General features: G+C 36.3%; 2 protein-coding genes and 1 long non-coding RNA gene across 5 annotated transcripts; all 3 read left to right on the top strand.

Annotated features, from left to right (window-relative positions):
* Window positions 1–82: 82 nt before the first annotated feature.
* On the top strand, window positions 83–13,383 carry LOC138933617 (synaptic vesicle glycoprotein 2B). Of its 3 annotated transcripts, none has more exons than XM_070296441.1 (12): window positions 83–1,315; window positions 4,857–5,142; window positions 6,238–6,385; window positions 6,450–6,630; window positions 6,758–7,079; window positions 7,170–7,331; window positions 7,426–7,514; window positions 7,596–7,760; window positions 7,843–7,962; window positions 8,055–8,275; window positions 8,353–8,515; window positions 8,603–13,383. In XM_070296441.1, exons 2-12 carry the CDS (start codon window positions 4,873–4,875, stop codon window positions 8,781–8,783), a joined length of 2,022 nt encoding a protein of 673 aa, XP_070152542.1. In that variant the 5' UTR covers window positions 83–1,315; window positions 4,857–4,872; the 3' UTR covers window positions 8,784–13,383. The 3 variants fall into 3 exon arrangements, with proteins under 3 accessions (XP_070152542.1, XP_070152541.1, XP_070152543.1); XM_070296442.1 differs by lacking the exons at window positions 83–1,315; window positions 4,857–5,142 and adding exons at window positions 5,473–5,642; window positions 5,762–5,846; XM_070296440.1 differs by having other exon boundaries at window positions 83–5,142.
* A 3,689-nt stretch (window positions 13,384–17,072) lies between these two features.
* On the top strand, window positions 17,073–25,047 carry LOC138933618 (uncharacterized). The gene is made up of 3 exons (XR_011446997.1): window positions 17,073–18,163; window positions 18,506–18,741; window positions 23,573–25,047. It is a non-coding gene; the product is annotated as an uncharacterized lncRNA (long non-coding RNA).
* Window positions 25,048–25,677: 630 nt separating this feature from the next.
* On the top strand, window positions 25,678–27,518 carry Trsn (translin). Its single transcript, XM_070295815.1, has 5 exons — window positions 25,678–25,825; window positions 26,282–26,387; window positions 26,491–26,706; window positions 26,781–26,860; window positions 26,916–27,518. The coding sequence occupies exons 1-5, from the start codon at window positions 25,754–25,756 to the stop codon at window positions 27,153–27,155; spliced, it is 714 nt and encodes a 237-aa protein (XP_070151916.1). The 5' UTR covers window positions 25,678–25,753; the 3' UTR covers window positions 27,156–27,518.
* The last annotated feature ends 190 nt before the right edge of the window (window positions 27,519–27,708 follow it).

Genomic DNA, 27,708 nt, shown 5'->3' with positions numbered 1-27,708 from the left:
ATATTTTTAATTGCATAAAATATGATATATATATGTGTGTGTGTATTTTTGCAATATACGCTTCTTTATCCGGAATTAGTCTCTTCGAGATTAGAAGCCGTTCCGCTAATAATTATCGGGCTAATGATTCGCAAGGGGAACCCTGTTCGGGACAAAGGCGCTACGTGTTGGGGCATCGCGACGCGAATCGATACATGGCGCAGGCGGCGTATCGACGGCAGTGTATATGCACAGCGGCAGTGTTGTTTCCCTCGTACCGTGAAAATGTCACGATTGCTTTTCATGGACCAGGACCGAGCTTCGGTGTTCCTACCTTGCTTGCAGCGGGCGACTGCGATATAGGAATTACGTGAGACAAACCCGACAGTAGCAATCTCGCAATCTCATTCGCAAAGACGCGTCGCGATCGAAAATCGCGTTTCGCGGCGAAATCACCTACTTCGCCGAGAATCGATCTTCGACGAAAGGACACGGCGCGCAAAAGAACGCAAACTCTCGTGGTGTAATCCTGGACTGCGCCACATATTCCGACGAAGCAAGAAGCGTTGTTATTCGGCGAAAGTTTATTGCGTCTATATTTATAACGATTTGCACATTCGAGTGTGACGGTGATTCGCTTGGCGAAAGATTTAACGTACCTTGTTGAGGTAGGTCTTGGCGTCGCGACGACCAAGAGAGAGAGAAAGAGAGATGGAAACATTCTATTGAAAAATATCAAAGATATCAACTTGATTAGAAGAGATAATGACGTGATTTTGAGATATCGTGATGTTCATTATTAATATATACTCTCCGTATCTGTGTATGTTATCCGTATGTAAATATTTAAATTAAATCCTGACGTTAATCTCTTCACGAAATCGCTAGTCGTCGGTATCGTTGATCAACGAATCATCCGTACGTCTCATACTGTCCTCATACGGAATCGCCGTACGATATTGTTACGTAAATTTATTCGCGCGTTCGATTATATTCACACTCTTGTGCTGACACTGACGTATGTCGCGTGTAAGGACGCGAGGGTGACTTTGTGACGAGTGATCGACTGCAGCTGTTGGCGAAGAAGTGCGTCTCAGGATGATGAATAAAACAGTAGCCTTTTGCAGAGAATAATCTCATCCTAGAGTCAAAGTGCTCAAAGTGCTGAAAATTATCGTTGTCGCATTGATTAGCTTTCTATCGATAGCCCGCCGATCCAAAATTAATCGACGCATCCAACCGATTTTCTTTATCCCGATGCGAGAAATCTGCGAACAAAAAAACGGCATTATCATTGGGAAGGTGCGGTATTTCACGGCGACTCCCTATCAACCAGGTGGGTGATTTACGCGCAGCGTGATAAGAATGCCGATATATATGTGTGATAATAAGCGACTTATATCAATCTCGTATGATCTTGTGAATGCATCATCTGTTCCTCTAATAATCAGTTATATTTCCTGCATGTTTCACAATTCTTTCTCTTTCTATCTTCGATATCTAAATAACGTGCGAAAAGATGAGCCAGCATCGCGATAAGAATATGATTAATAAAAAGAGAATATAACGAATGTAATATTAGACTTAACAATATATTTTTTAACACATTATTGTATTAAATAATGTGTTATTAAAAATTGTTATTTCATAAAAACTCAATGTTGACATTAATATCGAAATCGAGATATATTTTTATATATCAATCCTGTGCAATTTTTAGAAAAGTCGCAGTTATAAGCAAAAATATATTTTCTTTTTCATTGCGATTCTGTTTCTTGTTTACGTTGTTAATTATAGTTTATACAGAACTGAATTATTATTGTTAAGTTACGCAAATGTATGCAGACAAGTCTTGGCGATCGGTTTTGTATTCGATAATCATACTCGTGTGTCCGAGAATAATCTCTATAAATCACATATCGCGCGCACGCGGTTCTCTGTGTTACATGACGCTTCATCGTTTGGCTCGTGTTAGTTGTTCACGCTTATCTATGAATATCGCGTTGGCCCCACGTGCGGCGCATACGCGTGACGTGTTGACAGCACGATAGTCGAATACGATGATAATGAGCATGTTATTATGGAGATGACTATGTTGGCAGATATGCAAGTTCAAACAATAATTAATCGTCAAATAATTTTTCTTGCCTTATCGACATTGTGATAAATTTATTTTGTCGCGGATATAAATTGGTACATTATTTTTTAGCATGACATTTTTGAAAAACTGCTATTTATCTTCAAGGCAGACATGTTTGTGTAAATATTTATATGTATGTATACTCATATAATTGTTGTAATCAAGCATCCCCCGGATAAATTTCTGGCACGCTTCGGAGTCAATATTTCCTTAGCGAAAATATTGCAGAATATCATTTGTCATTTGTCACGACTAATTTGCAATGTTAAATCTCTTGGCAAGTAAGTATAGGTCTAAAATGTAATCTCTGTCTTTCTCTTTCTCTAGATTTGCTTCAAAATAAATCAGAGATACAAAGTTTTGTATAGAATTCTTCTAAAGAAAAACTGACTCCGAAGTATGTTTCGTAAGTGTTTTTCAATTTGATTTCCGAATGTATTATATTTGTCTTACAATGTAGTCTCGCGCACGTAGAGAGGCAAGTATGAAACAAAACGCTAATGTCTGTCGTCGACGCTCTACTGTAGGTATTCGGTCGCGTTTCAAAAATAACTAACGACGAGAAAATAGAGGACTGCGAAAATGCGAGCCGCGACGCGGACGTGATTGTCGGCGACATTAGCGGATACGAGGTTGACACGTGCACGTGTATATACACACAGCATTTACACACTCACTTCTTAAATCCATGTATCTACATATATATACTTTGGTGTTCAGAAAATGTATATATACGGTGACTATGGAGCCGCGTAATCGGTTTCGATCGATAAATCGCGTACATATATGGTTGCGCCCGCGACAATAAAAAGCCAACGTTGAGCATCTGAAAAATGTAATTAATTGTGAGATATATGATATGAAAATCGCAGAAATCGAATTGCATGCGATATTAACGCCTGTGCGTACTTTTCTATCCGGGAAGATTAACTCTCGTCGCAGGAACGAAGAATATAATTTTAACGCTTCTTTCTTTTTTCTAACTTGATGACGTGGTTTCTTCTTGTCTTTAACAGTCGGGAACTATTGACGTAAATTTGCACTTTTTTATAATGAGATAAAGTTGACAGAGGCTATAAACAACAACACGACGGAACGTTAATAAAAATTGAAAAGTTAAAATTTGAGATAAGAAATTTCAGTGATATGCAATATTTTTGAATTTTTTATGATATGTCCTGTTACGTGTTAAAAACTCTCTGCTATTAGTTCTCGCATAAATTTGCGAGCTCTATGTCTACTTTTTTCGCAACTCTTTCGTAAACCTTTTATAAATAAAAATTTTCGTGTATATATATGCTCTGTACGTAAAGTTGTGCTACTATATATATATAGATCGATTAATTATGTATGTATGAACACGCGAAAGAGAGCCTATGTGTAATACGCGCGTTACCCTAGGTACTAGGTCTTGCATTAATTCCGGGAGTTAATCAGCCTTGGTAGAACGCACGATCTCCGCGTGCTTCAATGCGGGCTCATAAACGTTGAATTACCGCTGCGAAATATAAGTGCACGCGAAAGCGGCTCTCCGATTACTTTGAGTAAGGTCAACGGTAAGTAAGACCGCTATGTTCATCGTAAGATGCACGAATCGAAGAACTGCAATACATTATGATGTTCTGTATCGCCTATAAAAAAAAAGATATTATTATTAAAATTGTGGTAGCCAAAGATATATAAACTTTGAAAAAACAGTATAATTTTTCTTGTACATTAACTCATGTGCAAGCATATCGATTGCGATAAATGTAAATAACGCAACACACGAGTTGAATAATGTTCCATGCTTATTATTAGTAAGCAGATGCCTATTTATCGTTAGATTTAAGGCGTTCGCGATAAATGTTAAATATTTCTTGTTACTGTAACGAATATCGTACTCATTAAGAAATGTGGTCAGTGAATCGCGCTTATAGACGTGACGCATGCCTTTCCACGTACACCGCGTGATAAATTTCATAATTGTGAAGTACAATATACCATTCCATGTATTGTTAACACACTCGTCCCTAGTCTACGTCGTTCTTTATGCGCTGCGTCATAGCGCGAGAGAGAGAGAGAAATAACCATCGTTTAATATTACGAGTTTTATTAATGAACCTTGATCTGCGCTGAAGGGAAAGATACATAATTTTATAATATAATAAAATTAGAAGATATACTTTTTTCGAAGATCGCGCATTTCTTTACGCTCCGCTTCGTCGCGCGAAGCAATCTACCGTTTAATATTTCATCGATAGTCAGTCAAACGAGGCGCGTCTCTTGCAAAGGCAAATAAAATCGCAAAATAGATCGCATACGACGACGCGTCCTGTACATAGAACAAATACTTCTATTGAAAAAAAAAAAAAAAAAAGCTTAGTTTATTCTCGTAAATTGCTCTCGCTCCCGATTCTGCCTTCCATTTGGCTTCCGGATTTATCTGTCTCTCAAATGTCAGTATTGTCGCAACCGTTTCCCCTTTATCTCTCGGCTCGAATTCATTTTATCTTATCTGCGTTGATGTGCAGCATGATGTACCGAGAGACGACCTATCTACTATTAAAGGCATTGCGTTTTCAATTGCAAAAATATTTAGGATGAAATTATAGAACATGTTACAATTATAATTCTTTTATCGATTAAAAAATATAATTACCGAACGATAAATAGAGAGACAGAGAGGATGCGTCAGAGGATATAATCGACGAGATATGTTCGCTTATTCATCATCTTATTCCATCCACTTCGCCAGATGGTTTCTGGCAGTGATGCCCTCATCGGAGGAGGAAAGCCAGTGGCTCGTTGGCAGCGGGGGCGGCCTCGCACCCTCCGGCGGCAGCGCGACGAAGACGAGCGCCGGCGAACGTGGCCTGAACACTAGGACCGGTCTTTACACCGAGGAGATGACGACGCAGCCGACGAGCGTCGCCACAGCCGGCGTGAACTCGGCTTCGGCCGATTCCGCGGAGCACGACCTCATTGACTCCACCGCAGACGCGACTCTCTTAGCGCAGTTTCACGAGGACGCCATTAAGCAGGTGATTTTAGAGATTGTTTTAGGAGCTATCTGTGAAAATTTTGGGATTAAAGAAGCGTCTTTGACTCGGATCGTTTTCTTCTCGAAATTATAACCTTACCTGTGACGAAGAAGCTTCTATTTTCAATGTCAAATGTCAGTGATACAATTAGCCCCCCGTAAAGCATGATATTGTCGACCAAACTATCTAATAATATATCATAATATCTCTCTTACTTGTTGTAATTTGCAATTGCAATATATTTTTTAGTTTCATACACAAGCTCCAAAATTTGTATTATTTATTTGTACGATATGAACATATGAGTCATTTCAAATCTAATCGATTATGATCATTAATCGATTATCGAGATACGCTAAGTTCAGCTAATCGATCGTACCAATGATAGAACTCGGATTCGAAAACCGCCGCTTTATTGGCTTGTCGATGCATCGAGTGCAGTCGTGCAGTGTGCAGTGTAGACACAAAAATATGCGGGATGCAATAAAAACATAACCTAGGTAAAACGGCGTCATTGTTTTTTTTTTTTTTTTCGTCTTTCTAGGCCGAATTGTGAATGCTCTAAGTGAATGACTCCATTCTTTTACTCGTGAGCCCGAATCTTTTTTTCTTATCCTAGGAAAATGGACGAAGTCTTGGACAAGTCGATCGTCAAGGCAAAATATGTACCGCGCGAGGTACCGGGTTATTTGAAGGATTTCCCAGTAAATATTCTTTTCTTGACATTGGAGGTTACATTGGTAACTTCTCACTGCAGCTGCGTCAATTTTTAATTTGAACAAAGAAAAATATAACTGCATTAGATAATGTTCAAATAATTATTGTTCAAATTGATTATATGATATTATAGCTAATTTTATTATATTTAATGCATATGATTTTTTTACTCGACAAAATTAAAATACCTTTTAAATTATAATTCTAAAAAATAATATATACACTTTTTCTTCTAATTATTGACGTTTGACAAGACTGTCCCATGATTTAATATCGCATTATCGCAACAATATAATTTATTTTCTTTATATTGAAAATATTTGTTGCGTGTGTAAATATAAATAAAATATATATAACGATGTTATTGTAATGTTGCAGGCTGGAATTGGTTACTTCCAAATATTTGCCGCTTTCTGTACAGGTTTGAGTCTTGCAGCTGACACTGTGGAATTTTTTGTTGTTCCTTATATACTGCCAAGTGCAGAGGTTGAGCTGTGCATTGAAGATAACGAGAAAGGATGGCTTGGTGAGTTGCCACTGTATCTTTTACAATATGTAAACTTATATTGCTAAATAATATAATTTTTCAGGCAACATTACTCTTATTGGTCTTGCATTGGGTGGTTTATTCTGGGGTGGCCTTGGGGACAGGTTGGGAAGACACAGGTGTCTCCTATCGGCCATGTCTGTACATGCTCTATTCAGCGGTGTTGCGACATTTATGCCTACTTATGGCACTTTTATGACGGCTAGATTCTGTTCGGCTCTTGGGTAAGTAATTTCTTTTTTGACATCTTATACAATTTAGTATTGTCCAAATTAAACTGAAAATTTAAAGTAATAATTCAATTAACAATTATTATTATTATTTAGCATTATTCCAACTATCCTATTACAGAGTAGGAGGAGCTGTACCACTGACATATGCATATCTCGCGGAATGTTGTCCACGATTAAGCAGAGGCCGTTGGACGGGAATACTCGTGGCAGCGTGTGCACTCGGAGGTGTCTACGCCGCACTCTTGGCTTGGGCGGTGGTACCCACAACAGGAGAGATGGTCGTTTTGGAAAATAAGGAACACTTTAGCGCTTGGCATCGTTTCCTGTTATTATGTTGTTTGCCGGCGTTGTGCTCCACTTTTGGTCTTATCTTTCTACCGGAAAGTCCGAGATATCTTGTAGAGGCTGGTCGAGATGTGGAAGCGATGATGGTTTATCAGGTATGTATATAAAATATGAACAATACTATAAAATTGAGCTCTTTTTCTACATAATATCTGTATCTCTAATGATATAATTTAATATCTCAGAGAATATATAAAAAAAATAACGCCCGGAAAAGTGCAACAGGTACTCAGTATCAACTCTCTGAATTGGAACTTCCGACTAAAAGACCTCGCGGCTTGGCTCCGCCATCTCCATGTAATAATCATACTAGCGTTTTAGCGGACATAATATATTCGATTGAAATGGTAAATATCACAGAGAAAGATTTCTTAAATAATTATATAATTATATATAAATATCTTAAATCTAAGATTTAATTTATTCTTTGCATATATATAGTTCTGGAATTCTTTCTTGGAATTATTCGCTACACCCCATTTACGCGTGACTTTAATTCTATTGATTATCTGGTCTGCCGCTTCATTTAGGTAAGTTTTTTTGCACTCATTTAGGTAATTATCATTAGTTAAGAATTACGTGAATTGATTCTGTTTACGCATTATGTTCAGTCTTTATGGTCTTATGATATGGTGTCCTGAATATCTGAAACTTCTACGTGCAATGGAATACAAAGCTCATACCGAACACTTTTATGAAAAGGATTATAATAATGTAACGTTTACTGGTTCTTGGGAAAATCGTCAGTACAAAGATTCTAGATTTTTAAATTGCAGGTACAAAAACGATATTTCAATATATCACTATAAAGTGGGTAGTATATAATTTCCCAATTATATAATTAATGTATATTTGCAGATTCACTAAAATGGTATTTAGCCATGTCGATTTTGACAATTGTACGTTTCAATCAGTAGAGTTCAGTAGCATTAAGTCTAGCAAAACTTATTTTAGAGACAGTTTTATTTTACATTCAATGTGAGTACTAACATTTATACAATATCAAAATTCTTTTTATTTATCTCAATGTATAACTGAATATAAGTATATATATACATACCTTGTTACAGATTTATTGACACAGATTTATCTGCACAAGTTTTCACTAGATGTAAATTGAAGAATAACACAGAGTTAAGTTTAAGCGGGCCCTGTCCGACTCTCGATTTGGATTATAATATTTATATCGAAGAGGCGTTGCATGCTCATCTCGTTGCTCAATTGGCTTTCGTACCTGCTGCCGCGCTCGCAGGTTTAGCGCTTACCGTTCTTCAGCGGCCAAAATTAATTGGTCAGTTGATATGGCTGAATAATGTAATGCATAAATAGCCTTTGAACATAATTTTAAATAACAAACATATTTTTTAGGTCTTTCGCTTTTTTTCTCTTCCGTTACTGCGTTGTGTCTGATGTTAATTCACAGAAACAGTTCAGCAGTTCTGGGTTTTGAAGGTGGCTTTACAGCCCTATTTGCTGTTGCATGGACATCGTTAACTTTGGTGACAGTCGAGAGCTTCCCCACACATTTACGGTAAAGAAATAGAAATCTTATGAGGATTTAAATCGCGCTTTTTAGAAAGTGCCACGTTTACGCGTTTTTTTCTCTCTTTTTCTTTAGGTGCACTGCTTTTGGACTTATAGCAGCAGCTATAAGAATATCTGGTCTGATAGGAACTGCAATATATCAGACATTAGTGGGTGCGTCATTAATTGCACCTGCGCTATTGACAGCATTGGTATTATTGATTGCTAGCGTTGCAACTTTTAAATTGCCTCATACTCATAATGTCTTCTTATAAGCTTTCTATCAATAGAATGTCAACAATGCATATCCAAAATTGAAAATTTGTTGTTCCATATAAAGCGAACTTATATGACGCTTTGCAAACTGAATAATTGGATTCTCAGAAAATAACCTCCAATACGTTGGACACAGAGAAGAGAATCAGGCATGTAAAAAGGGCTATCTTTTATTCTTTATTCTTAGAATTTATTCACGAAAAATGATGTTCAAGACATGTCAATAATTTGTTGATCAAAAAGAAAAAATTTTTTAGAAGACAAGACTTTTGTACAAAGTGACATATTTTAAAAAATAATGACGATAAGCACTGTTGTCTTTGAAGACACTTGCATATTTGAAGCGCACAGAATATTCATAACGATTTTAGCTTGCTTGACACAGAGTAATCCAGAGTTGGATCAAAGTGTATTCTTGTATCTTATTGCTTATGAAATATGAACGAATGATATTATACAAGAATGATAATAATGTTCGGCGAAAATAAGACGAGAAATTGCAAGATCAGTCGACATGATTTGCAAGCATTGAGCAATGGATACGCGCATATGTGGAACTATTTTAATAAGGCATATGCCACAAAAGTGTCAATTTTAATAGAGGATGTACAGTCATCCATATAATATGATATATATATATTAAGAAATATTAATTATAGATTCCGGTAAATACCAATTAGAAGTACAATCTTGTTTGATATTCAATTATTATTCCAGAGACTCAACACTCATAGAATATATAACTATTCTTACTTTCGATCAATAACAATATTGATGCACGACGTGAAACTTTTCGATATACTTCGATATAGTTTGCGGAAAGTATTTAGATTCAGATGTGACTACAATGATGCATACAATACAGATCAAATTTTATATATTCTTGTGAAAAGAAAAATGAAAAAACTCGCTTTACATATGTTGAAAACATTTCTCTACGAGAGCAAATAACCAAGTAATTCAGTATACTTCCGCTTTTTACTGACTTATTAGTATGCATTAGATTTATTAACTAAACGCTAGAATATTGCTAATTCGATAAATGAGAAAGAGAGAGGCATTATTCACATCATATAAACGCTGCCGCATGAAACCTCAATTCCTAGATGAAGACTTTTGAGCGGAAAAAAAAATAGAGAAGCTTCAGTTTTATAGCGTGAAAATCCAAGAGATTATCGCCTCTAGTCAATGTTAATCGTCTTTAAGCTTGTAGTATGATCAATTATGAACTTGTATCTGATTTTCTAGCGACACATATATTAAAACACATGTAGAACCTTATTTTCTACAAGAACCAGAATTACACACAAATCTTAATGTATATATACGAGGTATAATATCTACAATCTACTTGGAAAAATTCTTTGCTAAAGTTTTATCATCTTTAATAACAAACAATGAGTGTTGGCAAACTGAAAAAACTTAAAGACTGTTCCTTGAAAGAAAGCTTATTAGGCAATAAGAATGAAAAAAAATGACGATGAGTAATTGTGACGATATTACGCGTATCGGAACTCGGAAAATACAACTTTGTCGAATCTTTGAGAAGTTTATCAGTGAAGAACTACTGTTGGCAGACTTAATAGGATAAATATTTACGTCCCATCATGGTTAGTGAATTTTTTCATATCAGACTTGATCAATATATACAGGAAGATTAATATTCAGGCAGAGGTTTTTACGGATGTCCAATCCGAGTAGAACCTTGAATTGGCCGACATGCGAGCACCATTACCACATTCCAGTGATTGTCTTAGGAATAATTTCATTTATTTCCGATGATATATAATTGTAACGGAAATCATTCGTTTCTGCTTAGGGAAAATCATAATTCTTCGTAAACTTGGTCGTGGAGCGCGAGCTATGTCAGTATCGCTATTGCGATTATACCTATTTATGTAACGCATATATTGGGATACAAAAATACATTTGCGAGCAACGTATTTTCATTGGAATACGAAGTTACGATCAAATTAAGCATGTTCATTGTCGGGACCATGTGATGACCAGCTTTTATCAGCTTTTTTTCATATTGGAAGTTAGAATTAAAAGGTAATAATATTGAGACAACACCGATGCCGGCAAATAACTCAGCTCCACGTAATTAATCCTGCTACAATATTCAAGTTTATCATCACATAGATATACATATATATAGATATATACATATTACATTTTACTCGATTACACATATCATATTTATGAGCAAGCACTTTTAGATTCGTAGGCCTTAGTCAAATTATTGACTAGAAAAAATAAGAAACACACGTACAGAGGGGAATATATAAAAGGCAACCGCGTGTCAAAATAAGTAGATACCGTAAGAATAGAAAATCTGCCGAGGCACTATTTCCCGAACTTACGTTTCTTTAGCGAGAGTTATGTTTAGCCGATAAATATATAGTGTACGTATATTTTTTGTTTTGCACAACGAGAGATTATCAACTGATCAAACTATAATCAAAAGCGCCCCTTTGAGATGCAGCATTCGTGTAATTTGGTCAAATTTCGCGCGTATTCCGCAAGTAGTATAATATTAAATATAATTATTTATTATATGAATTAAGGATATTATGTGCACACAAAAATCACACTATTTGGACAGATTGAAGTTTGCTAAATCAGTTGATAATCATTGTGTCACAGAGACTGCTTCTTAATTGTTAAAGTTAAAAATATTTAGTTATTTTTAAGTTAAGGTCTTTAATATAATCGACGCGATTATATGAAATGATACATACAGGTTTTTTTTTTTTTTTTAGAATTTTACATTTGGTCACAAACATATTTGACTGATCACAATTTTTAATCTTTGTGATACAGGGGCAGAAATAATATTTCAAAGCGAGATTTTTAGGTGAGGTTGTAGAGATAAAACGTGGGATATATAAAAAATAATGTTTTTGAATATTGTTATCGCGAAATTCTTATATCTATCTCGAAATTAATTATATAAAAGGACTTATAAAATTATTTTTTACAAATATGAAATTATACAGCAATACTATCATCATATATAGTATCATTATATATATATATATATATAAGGATATTATCAGAGTCATATACAATATGTTCGACAAATTTTAAGGATGTTAAGAAAAGACATTTTAATATTATTATTTTATTATATATTGTATATTGTTAGAATAGAAAAATCAATTTTGCATTTTTTCTCTCGGATTTTCTCGTTTAAACAATTACATAATTACTTATACACTTATAGCTTCATAAAATTTACTTTTACGAAAATCTTTTCATAGCAATCACATGAAATAAATATTTCTTAAAGCCATTAGCAATATAGGAGTATAACAAATTTTATTTACGTAATTACAATTATAATTTTTTGCCTGTTGCATTACAAGATTTTTAGATCTTATTACGATTTCTATTATTGAGAAACTTTTTATCGTAATAAAAGACTCGTACATATTTCGAAAGAATTGCACATAGCACGTTATACACTATATCATAGAGAAAAGCAACAATTAATTTATTTATATCACATAGAACGTCTAGATAAAGTTTATCTTTAATACGAATTGTTCTATTTATCTTTCGATTAATTCATATTTGTATATAGTCTTTGTAGTGATAGTGTAATTTCGTGCCGATCGAAATAATATCTAACCGATATCTTCGCTGTCGATTGAAAAAGATGTCGCGCATTAATGTATGTTATCGTTTTGCTCATTATCAGCGTATCTAAAAAATTGAACAAAAATGAGATTATAAAATGTAATTCCTTAAGTAAAATAATTTCGCCAGCGAGATCAGTGTGTCCCTCCTCATAATTTTTTATAAAACACATCTTTCAGAAAAAAAAAGTTATAATTTCGTTTTCATTTCGAATGTGATACGATTTACAAATAGATCGAACGAGTGCAATTATATATGCAGGCGAGAACGATTTTATATGCTTACAGTATATCTTTGAAGTGTATACGTTTCTATGCTCTTATTGTTAGAATCAAGTTCATGAATGCGTCATAGTGATTATTTTATACGTTATTATGTGCTTTTCTTCAAAATCGTTTTATCGTTTTTTAATAGAGAATAATATGCGAGTCGGTTAGGGATAAGTCGGATAAGGATAGAAAAGTGTTTCGAGAAATTTACGCGAATCATGTATACTGTATATTTGCGAATAAATTTTGATTTTCCCGAAAACGTTAAAACAGCGGCGTTGAGAGAAAAGCGAACAATTTCTGGAGTCCGTTTACATTTTGATCTCAATGTATAATTTTCATACAATAAGAGTCGCAAATGAGGATTTTATTGAGTATAGAAACATCTTTATTTATATGTACACATCATGTATATTCCATTCCATATACAAAATGTTCCGCGAGTAATCCTTCATCCAAACTTTTAAAATATTATACTTTTCTTTCAACATTAACGAAAAACTTTTTAGTATAGTCAATAATTTTTTAATCAAAGAGCTAGCATGAACGAATCGATGGATCTCAATGAGTGGAAAACTGAAGATCGCATGCGCTTGTAAATGATAGAAATCATAAGATCATTAGAAGCATTGTGAAAAATTTAGAATAGCTTATTAATATTTTATTTCATTAACGAGCAAATTTTCTGATTAATTCTGCATTTATTTGCTTAATTTATTACGAGAAATAATTAACAAGCAAAATCGCTTCTACTTGTTCCGCAGTAGATAATGCAGTAAGTTGACTTATCAATGATCGATAAAAAAGCGATCTTTGATCACAATTATTTACTCATCGAAGAGAGCCATTTATCGATACGTATTTAGTCCTAAAGGATCTATAATCTTACACAAAAGAAATAATATGTCTTGTTCTAGATAATATCTCTACGATCTTACGGCAGTTATTTACGTATTGACATGTATGTATATTTATGATTCTTAGCTTAAAAAATATAAATACAGATTTCCGATGATCGTAATAATCTATATTATTTCTTATGTCACGTAGGCGTGAATTTCTCGAACGTATGGAAAAAACGTTAATCGAAATTCCTGACGAATATATTATGTATCCTGGCGCGCGCAACGTCCTTTAGATCGTTCTCATAGATTGTTAACCTTGAGCTTGACCTTGGGCGTGCCCTGTTGTTTCCCCTCCTTGCGGCTGGCGCCGCGGATCATGTACCCAGAGATGATCCATGCCGAACGAGTCCTGACCTAACCTATTCTAGGCTATGTCTCTGTTTTCTCATACAGACAAAGCCTAGGAGAGGCTAAACCAAGTTACTCGGTTCTCCTTTTGATCTTTTTTTTTTTTTCTTGTCTTCATCTGCTCCGTTCTTTTTACAGCCTTCTTCCCACGGTAATTCCCACTCGCCTTCAGGATATCGCCCTGATGTGGTATCTGGATTCATTAAAATGTTACCCGAGTATAACGATAATCTTAATTGAAAGGTAATTGCACAAGTTTTTAACGTATAAATACAGAGAGCTTTCTTATATAGTTTTATATCTTAATCTATATGATTATACGACACTTAACATATTATATATAATATATATATATATATATATATATATATATATATATATATATATATGGTTGGTTTCAATATTAAAAATCTGATTTCGAGTCACGAAGTATCATCGACCGAAGGTCGAGGTTTTCAAAATACCAAAATAGAAGAGAATTTTTTGGAGAAAGTCTACGGGAGAAGATCCTGTCCTACAACAATTTATTATGTATTTCTCTCTCTCTCTCTCACACATACACACACACACACACACATCACATTATCTTTTTAATATCCAGATTATTAAAATTATGTACATTTACATACGTATATCAAGATTACCTTGATAATAAATTGATGAGAATGAAGTGGTATCAGATGACGCATTTCAATAGAGGTATAGCTAGATTTAATCCTTAACAAACATAAAAACAAAATTGAAAAAATCCTTGCATGTTAACAATATAATAATCGCTAGAGTACTTTAAATTATTATGTATGTATGTGGGATTTTTTTTTATCTTTTGCATGTTACTTTATGATTATCGATAGTACGAATATATAATTTTTAAATAAAGGGTTAAGAAATTTAATAACCGATAAAATATTCTAGATAAAGAAAGGAGAGAGAGAAAGAGGTAGAAAAGGCGTCGCACTTTAAGTTTAATCACGTGAGATGCTTTTTGCGAGGAGTTATTTTTGCGAAGGTGGTCCAGTCGACCGGTACAATGAAAGCGTGTCACGCCTAAAAATACGCGGAGCACGCAGGTAGACGTGAAAAGGTCGTAGGTACCCGGGACGGAATACGAAAAGAAGAAAGAAAAAAGAGAGAAATAAGGCAAGAGGGAATTGTACAAGAGGCGATGATTTGGTATTCAAATCGCCGGGCGGGCGCGCGTCCGTCTCTCCTCTTCTCTTTCCGTCTCTTTTACGAAATATCTTTCTCTTCGTCTCTTGATATCTCTTCCTAGATGCAATAAAATATATATAAAACAAGATGCTGTGTAAGAAATTTTGATTTAATTTTTCAACAAACGAAAACGAAATATGTCCACTGATAGATGCGAATTTATTTTATTTTTTACTGATCTCTCTCTTTTATTCTTTCTTCAATCTTTGTTTCTTGTAATCATCCTTCATGCGCGTTATCGTGTTCCTGTAAAATTTTTCGGATCTTCTTGCACACTTTCGAAAGCCGCTGCCGTTATATAAACGTTCGATATATCCTCGGTTATAAGTGCGTGCAAGGTCTCTTCTCTGCTACGATGATTCTCGATCGTGAATCGGTATGTGTGTGTGTGTTATATTGAAACATCAATTTATAATTCGAAAGTTGAAGGAAAAAAGAAATCGTGTTACGCGCACCGAAGCTTCCTATTCCGTTTAACTCTTTACATCTTATTAGCAAATATAATCTATATAATCGAGAGCAATGCAAATTGCTTGAAATCGAAGAGCGAAATCCGGGCAAAACAGATACAACTAGAAGGAGATATTGCGTAAATTCACGCGAAAACGATAACAATATCACTTTTAAAGTCATTGCGAGCCGCACAGACAGGTCGTTCAGTTTCTTGTACTCGTGCATGATTTCACCATTTCGTTATCGAGACACTATGCGGTTTATGATCGCCGTTGCATTCGTTGATGACGAAAGTCCATCCCATGCTGCACTTATGTGGCAATTTCTTGTAAATACACACACCTATACACTCTCTTTCTCTTTTGTTTTACAGAAAACGCAGCGTGATGTAAAGATGAGAAAATCGCGCGAACGATCGTTCGCGTGTTCGATCCGTTTCGGAGACTCGACTCGGAGAGATTTCGATGCCCGCACGTGCGATATCTCTCCGTTCGTCTCCGGTATCAGCTGTAACGGGTATGATTACGTAAACGGAAACACTCTGGACCATGATTGAGTAACGCATGAAAAATCAAATGACATCGAAAAGGAGGAAGAAATTACGAGAGAAAAAGAGACCGTTATAGCTTACTGCTTCGCCATTATCGCAACAGAGGATTCTTGTTGTTGTAATTAACACTCACTCAACGCGATGACGATTCGGAAAAACCATCACGACGACGACGGCGACGACAACACGCGATTACCAATCACTCGCTCGCAAACGTCCTTGCGAAATCCGTCGCGACGATCCGCCTCTTCGAGACGGCGATTTCGTTTGCGTTTTTTTTTTCACAATGTTCATTAATCGACCCCGCCTTCTCTCTTTTCGATTTCACTCCCCCATCCCCCTACCGCGCGCGATTAATTTCGCGTCCTCCTCCAACTTAATGACACTTTGTCGGGCGTGACGAATATTGCGCGCGCGCAGAGCTTTCGAATTGTCACGTGTATCGCGCGCGAGATTCTTCCTAACGTAGTACGTGGCATGCGTATCGGGCGACTAAGCGGAATACCTCGACGATGAGACGGCGACGATGACACGCACGGTATGCGCGGCCCATCGGCGAGCCTGGCACCCACTAACCGCTAACCGGTGAACTAACCGCGGGTGGCTCGCTAAGGTACGCGGCTCGACTCGCTCGCTCGCTCACTCGCGATGATAATGTATGTATCTATGTGCGTAAACCACGTGAGAGAACGGCGGGCAGCAGCATCTTTCGACGGCCGTTCGTCGAGGAACGAGGGAGAGGGAGAGAGCGAGAGAGGGGAAGTTGTATACTTCGCCCATAAGAGAGAGCCGGTCTCCTTCTCTCTCTTTCTCTCCTTCTCTTTCTTTCACACACACACACACACACACACACACACACATTATATATATATATATATATATATATATATATATATATATATATATATATATATATATATCTCGTTCCTCAGTCTCGTCACGGATTCGTGGAGAGATCGGACCCTCTTCGTGGCTTTTGGTCGCTCTTTTGGCCGACTTCTCTCGCGGAATTAATCGAAACGCGCACATACGCACACGTACATGCACGTTATAGTGAGAAAGATGGCACGAAGCGGAATAACTCGACGCGTAACCACAACTCTTTTTCCTTTACAAATTGTTCGAGCCGTTGTAACGTGTCATGAGAGAAGACAAGAAGCTAAGGCAAGAAACGCGAGTATCGAACGACTTTAATATACCAGGCGATCGTTTTCGAAAAGTTCTCCTCTTTTTTCTTTTTCAACGGATATCGATACTCGATGTCAACGCGAATAATTTTATCACTCTGTTATACGCTAATAATAAATCGAAACTCTAAACTGGCTTCGTTAATATACGTTAATCTCTTAAAAAGTTTGAGAACCACGTCTTATTTAATCTAGTCTATTAATAATGATAATTTACATTTGATAAATCCGTACAATGTATGATCTACATACAAGACGCACGCGTCTTGTTTTTTTCTCTTTTTTGCGTGTGTTCCTAAAAAATTAAGTTTTTATTATCAATTTTTTCTTCGTAGCAAGACATAAGATGGAAAAAAAGGATTCTTCGTCTCATTCCAATTTCCTCCGTGATATCAATCAGAATTTCCTTTTCTCGAACGTGACTTTGGTCTTTACTTCGCGAGATAATTAACGGGACCGACATTTTTTATTCGCCACCCTGTAGATCCACGTTGCGTTCTCACTCGCGTGGCATATCTCTCATCGACGAGGTCCGATGAAGGTCGCACGAACTAACGCGAAAGAACGCCTCTCCTGCCCGAAACCACGGTATAGTTTAATGCACACATGCTTGTGACATTCACGGTGCACGGTGCACGCGTACTTTCGGAATTCACGAAAGAGAGAGAGAGAGGCAAGTCTGTAATTTGTAAGGTTCAACCTTATGTTAGACGAAACCGTGTGTGTACGACACGCGCGATTAAAGAGCGCCGGGACCCTGTAAATTACAGGCATCGTAATTTGGAAATATGGCGCCAGATAATTTATACACAGGTACGGCTTTAAATAATGCTCATTTGAACGAATCTTATGCAGTTCAAGATTTATGGGACTCGCTTCTCAATTATCATCATTGTTTCGCTAATAGAGTAAGCGCAGCATTAATCGGTAGCATTAGTAAAATTTAACGCATAATTAATTAAAAATAATTGAAGGGGGATAATTGAAGTAAAATAATTCCAAATTGCTCTTCCTAATATTTAATATTTATTCCTATTCCTAATATTTTTTTTATTATGCATAGGATCTTACTCGAATGAATATCAATAATATTCCTGGATTTTTCAAAAAATACTAAATACTGATTGTTAAAATTGTTTAATATATCGTTTACAGATTCGATGTAATATTCAACAGCGGCGATCCGGCATGATTGTAAAAAAGCTACTGCCCGGAGGCCGCGCCCCATTTATGGTTAAGGCAGCCTCGCGCGAATAAGCGCGACCTTCCTCGCAGGAGGAAGTACGCAGGTACGGCATGCGTTTTCGGCGCCGGCTCGGATTCCGTTCGTCGCCTTTTTGGCGAATCGGTGCACACCCACGTCTTTATACCCAGTGACTGATATATAATGTGTATGTATATTTTTATATATCTTTATTTTTACAGAAAGTCCTTCTCGGATCCACTAAATCCGATTAAACCAATCTATACGAGTAGTTCGATATCGTGGAACTCTCGTCGGATAAACTCAATATCATAATTTCATACTTTGAGACAGCCACATCGTATATAAATTACAATTGCATTTATTTGAAAATTGTGATGTTTAGGGGAGATTTTATTTTCTCTCTTTCTACGCTTAATTTATATTATTTATTTGATGGCAAGAATGCGTGAAATAAAGTAGTGACTTTTTCCCAGAAAATGTAGGCATTATTCATACAATATGGCATTTTAAGCGAGAAAATTTGATCAAGATTTTCATCTTCTTAAACTTACCAGGCAACATTAATGAACATCGTTCTAAAAACGCTTCTCAAACGCGCCGCGCATCTGTTCCATTTATTAGGATTTATATTTTCAATCAACTGCTCACACACACACATCGGAAAAGAATCAAAGCGTCAAGATCGAAGGCCACCAAGGCCACTCGACTTTGTCTTTTTTTTAATCTCTTTTTCTCTCTCTTTAGATGTAGGATCTTCCGAGAATCGGACGAGATTTCGTCTGCGTGAAACGTTCATGGATCGACAAGAAGACGCGAGAACCGGCGGCGTTAATTAACGTTGGTCGAGCGCGCAGGAATATATAGGCAGATTTTATCGTCGGCCATTACGGCTTAGAATACGACAGAGTCCGGCTACGGCAATACGCAACGACTCCATTAACGGACAGGCCAATCCGCGATGATGCGACTCTCCGCGTTCGTTAAAACGCAAGTCGGAGAAAAACATCTCGACGACGCGAGATATTTATCTCTCCTTTTTTTTCCTTCTTATACTTTCTGCGGGCTTTTATTTTGCCGGCGACGCGAGTCTGTACGCGGATGAAGATGGCGGATACTACGATAATTTATTAACTAGTCCGGCGAGTTGGTACCCCGGACCTGTTGGTGGAGTCTCGACACCGGTTGGTTCCGCGCCCAGACGAAATCGCAGCGAGATGCGAAAGCGTTTTATCCGCTCGAACAAAAAAACCATTCAATTCGTCTTTTATTCTCGCGTGTTTTTCTCGACATATTCTTGCGCGCGATTTAATTTATACCTAATCGAGATTGATAACCGATATCATCCGCGCATCTTACACGAGGCGTTTTACATATGCAAATGCGACGAGACGTACACAAGAATTACGGAGGTTTCTCACCGGAATTCGAATTCAACGCGACCTCGTGCGCGTTGCGAGAGGGGAAATACGACAAGTAGTAATGATCGTAATAACGTCTTGCCAAGCGACAGTGTACGGTTCGTACGGTAAAGAGCAAAGTTCAGCGTTCCTTCGCCGTTTTATTTCTCGAAGCGGCGATCTCTGCGGATAGTTTTTGAAAAGCGTTATGAATATGCATGCTATGTTGATGCCGATCATTTTGTCCACGATCATGACTCTCGTTCATGACGATGTTCTTCATTCTGAGAGAATTATTTTTCAAAAGGATTTATTCTTCGTTACTTAACATGTACATATCATCAAAAGCAATCGACGATCTAAGGTCAGCTTGGTTTTCGCGCAAGGCAATCTAGCGTGCAGTATCCATAATGCATCAACAAGTTTTTATCATTCGCTCTCTGAGATTCGTATCTCGTAGTACGTTTTGCATACGCAACGAATTCAGCTGGTGCACGAGAAGGATGCGCGGCGAGAAAACTGCGTCGCGCGGTACTTGACAAATATATATATATATATACATACATACACATATCTCGTTGACAAGCGACGCATCAACCATAATCTCACGTAATTGACTGCATAAAATTCATAATTACATAGCCTGGACGTTTATATGTTGTAGGCTTTTATGTAACTATGCGCGCAACGTGGACTTTAACAGTCAGTCGAGATGCGTGGAATAACGCGTATAAGCATTACAATCGATAGGATAGACGTCCGGGATATTTGATCCGCAATTACATTAAAAAAAGATGGAATAGAAGGCAGCAAGGACGAATTAAAAAACGTTAATGCTTATTTTCGACAAGAATACGCGCGTCGTAAAACTATGAAATCTCCGAATCTTCGACATCTAATCGATTAATTATTTATTTTAATTAACAGTTTGATATTTATTTTTTGTAGAATATAGGTGTATAATTAAGAAGAACGTCGAGCAGTAATGAGCGCGGTCTCGGAGACGATTCGTTCGGATACCTTCGCGGATTCCTCCGCGAATCGCGCTCGCGGGTCTTAACGGTATGATATCATGCCGGTAACGATTCACAATCGGCGGATAGGAAATTCTCGAGTCATTATGTAAAAAAAGACATATCGCCCGAGGACGTTTCTTCAACACGACGCCACCAATACAGGACTGCGAGTTTAGTCGCGGAACGAACATATCCTATCATCCTCTCCGCGTCTCTTCCTCTTACACAGAATTCACACCGGCAAGAGGGGCGAGCGAACCTTGTTGTAACGTCGAGTCTGGAAATTAAACTTCTATGATTTATCAAGCGCAATGATCTGCATATATTTTATATATCAATAGTAATATTTTATGTTTTTACGTGTAAGAATATAATTTACAGGATAATAATATAAAAAATATATAAGACTCTTAATCTATTCAACAAACAAATCGTTGCGTTTAAAAGTCTAATTGTTACAATTTCACGTGAATGAGATCGTAGCTTGTAAATGTGTTTGCACTTAACTGAGTAACATTTGCGGTTTCCGGTGTGGATTCAGTCTTAGGATATGAGCGTACCTTCGTTCTCGGCTGTCTACGATTTTAATTACAAGCACGGTTCTCTTCTCTAGAAGAGAGAATTTCTCGCTAGTGGCTTTCAGAGCCGACGTGCGCGGGCACCGTATCGAAACGAACTCAATTACCATTATTTCGTCTCGATCTACATTGTTTCTTTTAGAAGCGAGTCGAGTGCGATTAAATCTTGATTAAAATGACGCGAATCTAGGCGAGGGCAAATTGGCGAATAAATTTGCGCGAATATAATGTATACCCCGTTAGTTAGATCGTACTTTGAGTAATCGCAGCAATCTAATACGCACCGTTGAGCAAACGCTCGCCGTGTAACCTGCTTTGAGCTGTCTGCGAACTACCGGACAAGATCTATCGGCGTTTTCACGGTATACGTATTTTCCAGTGAAGGAAATTAATAGATGCGCGCGCGACGCGTTAACGACGTAGCGAGCCTCGTTTATCTCCTGTTCAATTTTTCGCGATACGGACAAGCATCCCGTGAGTCTCATTCTCGAGTCATCTTCTCGGCATGGAAACACACGTGGTATTCGAATAAAATCGAAGCAAGCGTGATAAGCGCTTAAGGCGATTAAAAGCGATTAATATTGAAATATATTTCCGCCTCTCGTTATCAATGCTTTAATTATATGACTCTATTTCTAGATTTCAATAAAAAAAGCGAATTATTTTTTGCATCGCATCTTGAGAGACGGTAGAAGAAAATTAGAGAAAAGAATAGAAAAGAGCAGCGGGAAAAAGAAATAGGTAGAGAAGAACTTTGATAAAATATAACTAGTACGTTGGGATATTGATATAAATAATCGAAATCACATTCGTGAGAAAAAATACAGTCCGATATTTAACAACCTCGTCTCTTCCATGGCTTTCCGTCAATGAGAGAAAGAGAGATCGGTATGTGAGAAAATATTTGTTTCTACAAGTATAAATCGGACGAAGCCATTGGCATTTAATTGGTATTTACTCGAGTCTGCTACGTATGCTGATGACCCTGACATTTACGCCGTTGCATTTTACATATTACGCATATACTCGTTCTCGTTAACCACTGTTCACATCACGTGGATCACCCTTACAGTCGATGCACATATGTATAGATGCAGTTTCGAGATTTTGCCAGATTATCTCGCCATATGTAAACTTCCAATCACTCTCTTCATATTCCTGATTTATAATATTCTCTCAGAATATAATTAAGTACATGTAAGACGCATAAATATGTCAATGTGTATGTATGTGTGTGATTAATTAATCTATAATTATATAGAAACAAATAAAATTTATATTATAATTATTTCTATTTTAAATCAAACAAAAATTAATAACCAATGATAATAACCATATGTTTGAATGATAACAATGAAATCTTATATGCATTACTCGATTGAGTTCTCAAAGAAAACATTGTGTGCCTCTTATTTTTCAGATTACCAGCTTGAATATATCCATTTTCATATTTATGCAAGTACATATGATGAATTGCTTTGCACGCTGAGCTTATGTTAATTTGTGCAAACTTGTTTAATCCGCAAATATTGAATTGTAAAACGCTTCCGCCATCGCGTTGCCACGCTACTATCTCGATGTACGCATTTCGCTTGTTTGTCCGTGATTCGAAAGCAATGCGGCGAAAGTGATTACAAAATATCAGATTTATTTATAGATTTCTTGGCACGCGAGAATTTCAATTCTGCTGGTTATCTAAAATGTGTGTTTTATTCTATAATTCTCTTTTATATTCTTTTCAATAATTACTTTGATCTTAAAAAAGAATTATATATTAAAAAATTATATATTAAATAACTCAATCTAGATTTTTACTTAGCCATTATTAGCTTCCGTACGAGATTTCTTTGTAAAATAAAAAAATAAAAAAAACAGGAAACGGACAATATAGAAGACAAATCTTTAAATTAGATCGTTATATAATATTATAGTGGAATTAACAGATAAACGTCATTCTTTCTCGATGCAATCAATCGAATTCCTGGGTATGTTACTTTTTTCAAGCGAGATTTTCTCTTTTCCAGGGAATTGCAATTTCAGGATTGTTTAGCACGTGAGGTGTTGCTCGTGCGAATCGCGCAAGTCGTTGTTAATTGCGGGAACGTCTGCGGGAGCTACAGAGGACGAGAGGTCCCTTTACATCGTCAGTGGGGCCCGCGCGTTATTTTCTCGCCGAGATAAGATCGGCGCCGCTAAAAATAGCGCGAGCACATTATTGACGATACCAAGGAGCGAGAGCATTCCCGCGAGGCTACCAAAAATCTACGATAGCAGGATTCCTAGCAGGATTTTATTGAGATCGACGTTTCTCGAGGAGGAGGAATAAGAAGCCTAACGGGGCCCCGCTGTGGCCCTTCTCCTCCTTCTCCTCCTCCTTCATGACGAGCTTCATTTGCGTACATACATACATACATATATATGTATGCGGGCTGTTGACCGCTTTACATAACGAGAAAAGATACCGCAAGCTTTCACGAATATTATCGGCATCATTATATCTGCGCTGCGTAAACCTTTTCAGCGCTGGACAAACGTTTTTATTAACAGAACTATGTGTATATGCGAAGATTCGCACATCGAAGTTATCGAAAATGAAGTACGGCCTAATAAAAAGATCCTCCGTATAAGGTCGTTGCAAGGCCGAGTGTCTCTTCGCCCTTTCTATCGTCGTTGGGTAGTTATAAGATGAAACCCCCAGCGCGTAATAAGAGTATCATTACGCGGTAATTTCGCAGAAACATTTCCCATTAAGCGTAAAGCTTCGAAACTGACTCTAGTTGAATCAGGAAAAAGAAGATTAACAGTATTCATCGGGGATTAGATTCCAATGTAATTCTATCGAGCCCGATTTTCTACACTGTCAGAATGAATATACTTCAGAGAATATCTTGGCGTGAAAATCTCGGCTCGTTTATATCAATTTTTGATAAAGATGAACGTTTCTCTCTCTCTATCTTCGCGGATAAAGACGTCGCGTTTCTCATACTTCCTACATAGATCAATCGGCGAATTCCTCTCGCGATACTCTACTCGAGAGCGCGAACGCACGTTGGTGAATGTGGGCGCGGAGATTTTTCCATAAAACGAGTCCCCCTCGCTCGGATGTTGTTCGACCGCGGTGTATCGGGATCAATGACACGCCCGCAGATTCTCTCCCCCTTTAGGGATGTATCCTCCGCGATCTGTGCGTGAAGCTGTGCCGGGTGGCGATGTGTATGCAGAATTCCAAGCCGCCGCTGTGTCGTCGCCGCCGCCTTCCTTCCTTCGACTTCGCGAGCGCACACACACAGCAGGATCTACTGGTTTCTATTTATACACCTTGAACGCGCCGCGAGACCTTGCGAACCAACGCGCCTCTCACGCGAACTCAAAATTCCTATATATTATATCGTATCCTTTAATAAGTATCAAGGGAGATGCGCTCTCGATATCACAAAATTGCAAAAGAGATTAAAAACTCAATTATCTTTAATCTTTAATTAAAACAATTCGATAGAAAGTGTACATATATAAGCGCAATATAATATATATGAATAAAAGTTATAATATATATTTTTCAAGAATAAATATGTGTATATATAAAAGAGAGTTATCATCTTTTTAAATATTATGAACAAATGATATATATGCGCGCATGCAGTAAGCTGTTAGAGATTATGTTGCGTGGAAACTTATCAATCTGTATAATTAAAAGCGTGATTTTTAAAAGATTTTTGACATAATAATAATAATAATTCACTGACATAAAATGCGTTAACGAGTTTTGTGTATTATTATTATTATTACAGCTAATTATGTAAATTATATTATATTTAAATTTGTATATATTTTAATCTTTACTACATTTTTTTATGCGTAAATTTTTTAATACGCGAATAAATACGATGTATTTATTATGTTCATCAGTTATATACAAAAAACATGAATATAAGAAGCTTTTTGCATCTTTTTGGATGTTTATCTCTGGAAAATTTTTTGGGAGGAAGGGGGAAGGAGAAGGATTATCTCGAAGAATTTCAAATTATATGACAGCGCCATCTATGATACATTTGGCGAACTACTACGCGACTGCGGGCTCGGACTGTCAAAACGGCATTGACTTTATCGGTAGAATTCAGTGCGTGTTTTATCATCAATTTACACGCAATCCAATATTATACGCGGTAGCGATTATTCCTCGGAAATATATAAACGAGACAGACATAATGTCTACGAGAATAACGGAGATCTTTAATTCCTTCCAAGATTATCTAAACAACGAACAAGAAATACGCGAAGTGTGTATTAACGTTCTTTCTCGAGAGCGAGTCTTGATTCTTGATAGGTTATGTTAAAATCCCCGTTCGAGTCGTTGAACTTTTTACGACTCGCCGCTTTATTCCCTAACAAAAAACTCGTAAAAATGTCACATAAGCGGGAATAAAATCGTGAATATGAAGCACTACACGTAGTGTCCTTTGCGCGGAAAATCTTTTTTCAGATTCTTACGCGAGTATACGCGAGTATAGTTAGTCTGTGTGTTTACATACGAAAATGTCATTGACCCTTCCGATGATGCTCGGAGTCACAATTCTTTTCGTACCTTACAGATTTGCAAAGACTTGAAAATCTTGTTGCTAGTAAAGAGATACGAAATTTATTACTATCTTTTTATTATTGATTTGTTGAAAAGAAAACTGATGCAAAGCATAGAAAAGTGCAGATAAAAATTTATAAACTATTTCTCCTTGCAGAAAATCCGCGTTATTGTCAAGGGTATCGAAAAGAGTGCCAGAGATATTTTGATGATATTACAAAATATTCATAATATAGTACACAATGTGGTAGACGAAAATATAAGTACGTTTTTAGTGATATATCTTTTCTAGTATTAAACTTTTCTTCCAGGCTTATATATAACAGCCTTTACATATTAAAGGATATTTTTTAAATAAATTTACAGTCATAGCGGTATATTGTACAAATGCAAGAGGAATATTTGAGGATGTAAGGATACAATATGCAAATCTGGCTGAAATAGTACCAAGTAATCAGTATTATCGTTATCACGATCAATGGCGTTTTGTTACCCAGAGGCTATGCTTTTTAGTTGCTCTAGTTATATATTTAGAAGTGAAAGTTTTGGTCACCAAAGATACCGTCGCAGAAATATTAGGAGGTATATGAATAAAATAATATTTATTTTCACATATTACATATAATTATGATACTTAAGAATAATTCTATTTGCAGTAAAGGATAATAGAGAAGAAGGTTTTCATCTAGATCTAGAAGATTTCTTATTAGGCCTACTCCAATTATCTTCTGAATTGGTATGTATTTTCTATATTTTTCTCATATGGTTTTATAACGGCTCATTCTTTTTAGAGCCGTTTTGCTGTAAACAGTGTCACCAATGGTGATTACGATCGGCCAATAGAAATTGCAAGATTCGTCAATGAATTAAATGCTGGTTTTCGACTATTAAACTTAAAGAACGATATGTTGAGAAAACGTTTTGACGCTCTTAAATATGACGTAAAAAAGATCGAAGAAGTAGTATATGACTTGTGTATTCGCGGTTTAAAACCTTCTCCTCGGCCTACTGAAGAAACACCTATTGTATAAATCTTTTTTATATCTTTCCACAATCTTTCACATTAATATACCTCCATGTGCATAAAGAGTACAATGAGTTGTGCGAAAATATGATGAGTTCATATATAACAAAGATTTATATATTCTTTTTTAATAAATTTCTCCACTTTAGATTTTCAACATTTGACAAATTGCCGATATTATCGAATTATTTAAAATTTTAATAAGAAGTGGGAAAGTATAATTCTTTTTTTGATATTTTATATTTAAGTAAAACTATTAATTAAAATAATATTTTTTTATTGCCTAGATAAATTTATATAATATATTTATATATAACAATAAGTAATCTATATATTGTTTTGTGAATCTTTTTTTGTTTATATTATGACATTTATCACATATGATATTACATTTGATGTAAAATTCTTTAGAAATTAAAACTTAATTTAAATACCATATAACAAAAATATAAAATAGGTATTATATTGTTTTTCTATAATTCTTTTGAAAATTATATATATAGGTATGTATATATTTATATACATAAAATTAAATTATATGTAACACAAATTTTGGTATT

This window comes from Polyergus mexicanus, unplaced genomic scaffold (genome assembly GCF_030449975.1).
Source record: "Polyergus mexicanus isolate NDT 795.1 unplaced genomic scaffold, iyPolMexi1.0 SCAF_5, whole genome shotgun sequence".
In the NCBI taxonomy this organism is placed as follows: Eukaryota; Metazoa; Arthropoda; class Insecta; order Hymenoptera; family Formicidae; genus Polyergus; species Polyergus mexicanus.
Note: the sequence above shows the minus strand (reverse complement) of the source record. Positions and strands in the feature narration are given on the sequence as shown.

What these genes read in the sequence shown, in the direction of transcription:
- LOC138933617 (XM_070296440.1), top strand. Translation starts at nt 4,816, where the DNA reads ATGTTCGCTTATTCATCATCTTATTCCATCCACTTCGCCAGATGGTTT. An exon ending in AGATTCTGTTCGGCTCTTGG is followed by an intron (nt 6,631 to 6,757) that starts GTAAGTAATTTC and finishes ATCCTATTACAG; the next exon opens with AGTAGGAGGAGCTGTACCAC. An exon ending in TCTAGATTTTTAAATTGCAG is followed by an intron (nt 7,761 to 7,842) that starts GTACAAAAACGA and finishes GTATATTTGCAG; the next exon opens with ATTCACTAAAATGGTATTTA.
- Trsn (XM_070295815.1), top strand. Translation starts at nt 25,754, where the DNA reads ATGTCTACGAGAATAACGGAGATCTTTAATTCCTTCCAAGATTATCTA. An exon ending in TGTGGTAGACGAAAATATAA is followed by an intron (nt 26,388 to 26,490) that starts GTACGTTTTTAG and finishes ATAAATTTACAG; the next exon opens with TCATAGCGGTATATTGTACA. An exon ending in TCCAATTATCTTCTGAATTG is followed by an intron (nt 26,861 to 26,915) that starts GTATGTATTTTC and finishes CATTCTTTTTAG; the next exon opens with AGCCGTTTTGCTGTAAACAG.